The sequence below is a fragment of the Crocodylus porosus genome, unplaced genomic scaffold, assembly GCF_001723895.1.
Source record: "Crocodylus porosus isolate Cpor-Errol unplaced genomic scaffold, CroPor_comp1, whole genome shotgun sequence".
Lineage (NCBI taxonomy): Eukaryota > Metazoa > Chordata > Crocodylia > Crocodylidae > Crocodylus > Crocodylus porosus.
This window is the reverse complement of record NW_017728948.1, coordinates 55,216,445-55,223,804: the sequence shown is the minus strand read 5'-3', so window position 1 is coordinate 55,223,804 and position 7,360 is coordinate 55,216,445. Positions and strand designations below refer to the sequence as shown.

At 39.8% G+C, this 7,360-nt stretch overlaps 2 protein-coding genes across 5 annotated transcripts in view; one reads left to right on the top strand and one right to left on the bottom strand.

The window, feature by feature from the left end:
• The window catches only part of PPAT (phosphoribosyl pyrophosphate amidotransferase), a 92,566-nt gene that overhangs the window by 27,338 nt on the left and 57,868 nt on the right, over positions 1-7,360 (top strand). The window lies entirely within an intron of this gene.
• Positions 1-7,360, bottom strand: part of LOC109322078 (multifunctional protein ADE2) — a 70,488-nt gene that overhangs the window by 45,717 nt on the left and 17,411 nt on the right. For all 4 annotated transcript variants that reach the window (XM_019552920.1, XM_019552921.1, XM_019552922.1 and 1 more), the window contains one exon: positions 1,965-2,051. In XM_019552920.1, coding sequence (XP_019408465.1) covers positions 1,965-2,051 — 87 coding nt within the window. The remainder of the gene's footprint in view (positions 1-1,964; positions 2,052-7,360) is intronic.

The following is a 7,360-nucleotide window of genomic DNA, read 5'->3' as shown; positions in this document are numbered from 1 at the left end:
AACATTGCTGCTGCCTAAAAGGAAGACAGACTTATCAAACATATCCATGGAAATTCAGACTCTTTCCTGTTATTTACTAGCACCCTCCTTCCTCCAGTCAGGGATTTGGCACACCTGAGAACAAACTCTGATGAGGTGGTTCGTTGCAAAGATCATGTACCAGCTCATGACATTAACTGGCTATCAGTATCATACAAGAAAATCTTTATCAGTGCATCCCTAGTCATGTGCACTGAAGTCAGGGGTTGTCAACCAGGGATATGCGTAACCACCAGGGGTACTTGGAAAGGGGCTAGGGGGTATGCGCAGGTGGATGGGTGGGGATAGAGCACCGCCACCTCCCAAAAGCAGGGCTGGGGGAGGCAGGGTGAGGGCAGCAGCTCCCATCTGGGGGCTGCAAAGGTGCTGCACAGCCAGCCAGATGCTGGAGGTGGGGAGGAGAGGAATCGCATGCAGCAGCAGGACCCTCCGCTATTTACAACCACCCTGCGCCGCTGCTGCTGCATGCAAGTCCTTCCCACTTTGTGTCTGGCCACCCCACCCCCCCCCACAGCTCTGCTAGAAATGTACCCAGAGGGGTACACTCCTTAAAAAAGGTTGAAAACCCCTGTCTTAAGTGATTTGCTTTGCCCAAAGATACTCTGTAGTCTAATTCAACAGATTCACAAAACTCTTAGTCCTGGGCTTGTGTCTCTAACCTCTTTCTCCCTTTGGCAGTGGGATTTCTGAACTGCTGACTTAGTGATTACTATCCTCAAATAGATATTACATGATAAAAACAGAGAACCCTGTTGTAGTATGAGAATCAGTCAAATTATTCATGTGACATTCATAGCATCGTTCTGTATGGAACATTCTCTTTGCATTCATGTGACCCGGCTCTCTCTGAACCTTCACTGATGTTATTTTCCTGTGGTTTCAAGTAATTCTTTCCCTGCATAGTACTGCTTTCATGGGATTGCTTTAACAGTTTGATTTGTCATGCCACCTGACAATTCTTTCAGAATTTGCCTTCCATTAATTTCCACCTGTGTTAAGAGTCGTAAAAGTTTAATTAGATTATGTCTCTGAAATCTATACAAACTAAACTCCTGTAGGCAGACATAAGTTAAAAAACAGGTTGTCACCTGATTGGGATATTCAGAAATACTTCCACAACAGATATTTTCAGCATATACCTGTGAAGAATGCACGGTAGTCCCAACTACAAATTCCTGTGCGGATTCCTATTTTCACTAGCTTTTCCAGTGTAAACCAATAGTATCTTAATAGATCATTTTGATTCACTGTGAGATTCCTGTAAATTGCAAACCATTTTTTCCTAAAGCATTCTCTTGATTTTGTTCTTGCATTACTTTTATTCTAAGATTAATAACCATAGTCTATCCACTGCATTGACACTTCTGTAAAGCTTTTCTTTTTTAATGAACCTTTTTCCCTTCAAATACTTAACACTAAATATGTTAATTTGCATATTAGCAATACCTTTCAATTTCATAGTTAAAATAATGAATTACATCTGTTGCAGTTATTGGATAGTGCTCCATACTAAAATTACTTAAAATAAATTCACTAGGATAAAATAGAAAAGCCATAGTAGGTTTGGATGACTCTTAACAGGGCCATTTTAGTTAAATGTTCAGTTTATACTTTTTAGTAACTGTGAAAAGGATGGTATTTGTAACTGAATCAAATGCAAAAGTATTTATTGTATCCGGTATAGTAAACTACATATTCCCATTAAAATAAGTTTTCCATTTTGTAAGTTAATAATTTAAGGGAACTACTGTGCGCGCGCGCGTGTGTGTGTGTGTGTGTACTGTTATATAATGAATTAAAATAAAATCAGGTTTTGTAGCTCTTAAGCCTTTTATATAATAAATGTTGACCTGACTTAGAAAAGTAGAACTTCCCACTAAATCAGAATATGCTTTTAAGGTCATGAAGATAAACTCTTGGCTTACCTATGTCAATAGTCTCTTTCTTTATATGTGTGGCTTCCAAATCTTCTTGGGTGGAATGGATGAAATCATCTTCATCTTCAGAGATTTCTGGAAACCCATAGAATTGTCATTTAATATAAAAATGAACAGTTTTCAGCTGTTCTAAGCACAGCTACTCACATGTTCATATTGCTAGTATTTATGATTTTCATCCTTAATTCTGTGGGGCCTTTACCTTTCTTGGCCTGTTAACTCAAAAATATATGAACATCTGAAAATACATTCTCAGAATAATAAATATATACAGTACTTTTAGGACATTTATGTATTAAAAATACCTGTCAAAAGAAATGTGATATCATCTCGATCAGTTAATGGATTTAATTCCCAAACTTCATCTATCAGTACTTAAATTACTGGTTCTGAACAAATGTCTGCGGACCACCGTGGTCTGTGAAATCAGGGTAGGTGGCCCACAGGTGGTTTATGGATTGCTATCCTCCCTGTGCCCTGACCTTTTAGTTAAAGTTTGATAAGAATGTGTGGTCTGCTGATAGTGTTGAGGGTTAATGGCAGGTCTGACCCCAACACTTTGGGAGCCACTGATTTTTTTTTTTTTTTTTGTTAAGGATATGGACAGAAGTACAGCTGAAGTGGCTTCAAAAGGGGAGCAGAAGCTGCTGTTCCAGAGCCAGTGGGGCAAATTTCCCCAATTTTGCTCAATGAAGCAGTTAAAGCTGGAGCTGTTTTGCTACACTTCTGTCACTACAAGCTCATTCACAAGTAATGGCTGTTGAGAGCTTGCAAGCAGCAACTCCACTTCTCCTTTTGAAGCCACTAGGAGTGTATGTTTGTCTGTAACCTTTGACTCAGTGGGACAGGGAGTTATCTTAGCACTTCTGTTGTACAGAGCATGGACTGTCCGGACCTGATCTTAGTTGAGGTCTTTACATGCTACGATAATACAAATAAATGATAAAGAACTGGGGATTGTGAATGCAGCAGAATGTGGGTACTTTTATGAGGTCAGAAAACAATGCTCATAAAAGTTCTAATCCAGTGCCAGCTGAAATCAATGGAACAACTCCCAAATAACTTCAATGGGCCTGTAATTGGACCCAAAAAGAAGGTATAATTTGCTGCCATACAGGTGGTATATGGTGATGCCCTGTTCATAGTTCTGCTAAGAGGGGACAATAAGCACTTTTCTCTCTTGCCAATCAAGATCCCAGTCTTCAAGGAAGAAACATTCCAAAAGTAGCTCTTTTATTTACATAGTGCTGCCATGACTTGCCTGTTTCTCAACTGGCTAATGCTGACATTGATATATTTTCTCTTTGGCATGGGGAGGATTGTCTACCTCCTAGTTAATCAGTCCCCAATCCTTTGACAGAGCCCATCTTGTGACAAAGCAATGACGCATATATTTTTGTATCTTTACTTTGCAGCTGATGTACAACGGATGAAAGCCAAGGACATGGAGTGGCTCAGTGGCAGCAGTTCCTGGCTTCTAGCTCTGTCCTCTGCCATTGAGCAACAGAATGTAATCAGTCTTCTTAAAAGATTTTTTGCTTAAAAATTAGCAAAGAAAATCAATGTTGACTTATTTGAATTGTCAGCTCATCTGCTGACACACATGATGTTATCCTGTTGCTTTGCTGAGAATTAAGAGTCTTCCCTAATTTTCAGTCTCCTGTGTTTTTTTTAAATTTCTGTAGCACAAATGAACTCCCTAAAAAGTGGGAGAAGTCAAAACTAGACAAGATGACTGTAGTCTGTGGCCCAAAAAACATTTAACCATCTAGGTTACCCAGATGGTAATGCCTTGCTGCTTTATTTTCACTGCAGATGCCATGCAAACCTGTAGCAGTAGACGTAAAAATCCCAGAGGCTCAGAGTTGTGACTCTGTGGATGCTGGTAGTATTAGACTGTGTAAGCAGCTGAAGCCAGCCATCCAGGTCCACTTTAGTAGAAAATGGCTGGGGTTCAAGATTTTTAAAATTAGGGAACTTAAAATCAGATTCCTCGGTCTACATCGTCAAGTTCTCAAAGCCTCCAATAGCAGCAACATTTTAAGGGGAGGTTTTGTATTTAGATACCTGAATAGGTACATATGTCTATTACCCTGTGATTTTAAATACCCATACATAGAAAATCCTGGCCTAGATATTTATTTCAGATGTCATGCAACTATACTGGAACATACCTTGTATCAAAATTAAGAGGGAATCTAAACATTTTAGAAAAGAATGATGAAAAAGGTCTCCCATTACTGTTATAATTGCTCAGAAATGCATTTTATTATTTCTTTTGCATCAGTCTATTTTGACCATGTGTTTGGAAGACTTTTTTGGAAACTTGCTTTGTTGTTCCATTGACCTTTCATGTAATGGAAGATGAATAGAAATTTAACCAAGTACTCAATTTTACATTGTTTATGTCTGTTGACATGATTTTTATAGGTCTGTGTAGTTAAGTGTGTGTCAGAGGGTCAGGGTAGAATACATAGACCCTAGATTAGAATTGACTGGTTTTCCTTGTTCGTGCTTTCTACCTTCTCCATGAGTAGAAAAAATAAGCTCCTTGGGTATATTTTTAGAATGAATTAGGCCTAGAAGTTGTTTAATAAAATGAAGCATCACTCATGCTGACTGGATTCAAGAAATACAGGACAGATTTCTCAGGAAAAGGAGGGCTGTACAAGGGTATTAGACTTTCACAGGTCTCTCTTGCTAAGGTTTTAGTGATGCTGTTGTGTCAGATAATGCTGGGGCACCCTCTGCTGGCTAATCTAGTTGGAAAGCTACTTGAATGCATAAGTGGAATGTAGTAAATTATTCTAAAAAAAGAATCAGTAATGACTGCAGTTTTGGAAGAACTCCAAAGAGAAGACTATATGTGGACTGATGCTTTTAAAGTAGGCATTTAGTATTTAGAGGCTATATTTCTTGAATGTGGATATATTTAAAAGTACAGAGAGTAAACTCAACTAATTAGAAGTTTTTTTCTGAAACGGGTATCAGTTAGATTAGGGCTGCCCAACTGGTGTTAAATTATGGTCCTTTGGCAGGGCTTGTTGGTGTGGCTGCTAGAGCTGCTGGGCTGACGGGGTTCCAGAACCCAGGGACAAAGCGGGGCATGGGGAACAAGTGGCTTTTACCCTCTGGGTTCCAGAGCTGTGCCACCACAGTGGCCCCAGTCGTCATGCTGAGAAATCACTACTCCTCTACCACAGATGGATCTTCTAGCCTGCAAGAAACCCATGGTTCGGATCTGGCCCATGAGGCCAAATAAGCTGGACAGTCCAGTGAAAGCCAACCTTTTTGTACAGTACGCCACTAATTAGCCCAGAAATCTCCCAGAGTGCTGCTCTGATTCCCTTCCCTTCCTGTTTTGTTGCTCTGGCTTCTGCTTCCTGCCCTGTGCTCTGTGACCAATTTGCTGGGGTTTTTTCTGCTTCTTGCCTTGTCTTTTCCTTTCCTGATATGCCATGTGCCCCATACACAGATATTGCCCAAGTCACTAGTGGCACCCATGTCACAGGTTGACCACCCCTGTGTCATCAGACCATGATTCAACCATTTTATTGTATTTATGCTATAAAAGAAAAATGAATCTCTACAAGGACCTGGTATTTTTTAGTTTGTGGCTCTGATCTACATCTGGGAAATGTATCGAAAGGGATAAATGTAAAGGTATGCCACCACTGTGGTGGAAGAGGTGAGCTAGCTCAGGTATTGACTGCACTGAAGTCATGGCAAAAGAGAGCATGGCCTGGGCAACTGCTCAACTCAGCTTCTTAGGCAGATTTTGTAGCTGGTGTTGAGGTCTGTGCTGCCTGACTGTCAATACCTGAGCTAACTAGTTTAAAGCTAACTTGAGTGTGTTAGTATAATGGACTTGTACATTTTTTGCTGAGGAAGCAAAATACTCTTTGTATAATTAATTAGAGGCCCAGATGTCAAGCTCTGTTTGAAGGTTAAATGTCAATCTCCATATTTTTTTTATGGTCAATATGTAACATTAATGTTTTCTTCAAGCTTGCTCTCCTCCTCTTCTTTTCTTTAAAAAGTCATGTAAGCAATCATGTCTAAATTGATAAAATAGTCACTCCCTGGGTTAATATAGTCTGAATGATGCTGCATAAATACATGGTGTTTTTAAGGAGTGAGGGCAGAACCTGAGCTGCTATGAATTGCCAAAGCTCCATTGCCTTTAAGGGAGCTATGACAGTTTTACACCAGTAAAACAATGAAGGAGGGACAGAACTTTTTCAACATTAGAATACAGAAAGTACTGAGGCACTACTACTATTGCCCAAAGGCACAATTTGGCCATTTATGTACCAATAAAAATCAGAATGGCTTGCTCTTCTAGAACTCGATTTAATTTGAGTCTGTGTACTTCTGATATGAGCTAGGGTAGTGAGGGGACATCATTCTGGCATTTCAAAAGTTTGCCCAAGAAGGAATTTTTTTATTGGAGTTAATTTTATTGGAGCAGCTCTTCAAACAAGAAGTATTTCAAACACCATTTTTTTTCAAATTGCTGTAAAGTAATCTACATCTTACACTGCCATGAAGCTATAACGCTAATTTATTTATCCTATTTATTTTTTGTTCTTTTATTTTAGGTAAAATTTTTCATCCATCAGTATTTTACTTGGCACACGTTACAGGTGACCTTAACTGTGCCTCACATGATCTCCTTATGAATTTTTTTTGCATTCTCTTTCTTTCTGATTAGATTTTTAAGGGGAATATAAATGTCATGATAGCCTATTTTTCCTTAACTTGGACTCTGTGGGTATCTATACACATGCTCTGGAGTGGAGGGAAGCATTTTAATTAGAGTGTTTAATTAAAACACTCTGAGCATCACATGTATTCAGTGTCCCATACTTCAAAATGGCCATTTTGAAACACAAGAACACTGAATACATATGACACAGAGGCTGCTAATTAGCTCCAACAGACTTGCAGCAGACTTGATTAATCAGCCTGCTCCAACCCATACTAATTAGCACGACAGAGCAGAGTTTTGTCATGTGTATAGGCTCCCTGAGTGCACTCAGGCCAGGGACAGAAGTTGCACATAAACCAGTTTAAGTGATCAGAAACTGATTTAAAGCTGTAACAGAACAGAAGTTCAGTGCACTTAAACTGCTTTCAAAATGGCCCAAACTGGTTTAAGAGAAACCCAGTTGGATGCAATATTAGACTGAACTGATTTAGGTGAAACCGGTTTATGGAACTTCTGTCCCAGATCCCCTCCCGGTTCAAGTTTAACTCAATCACCCAACACCCCAGGAGGCTTTGCAGCCCTAGGCTGTGCTGTCTGCTCCAGTGGGGCAGGGTTGGCCCCACCTATCTACTCCCTAGCTGGAGCACTATCACTGTTCCACCTGGCTGAGAAG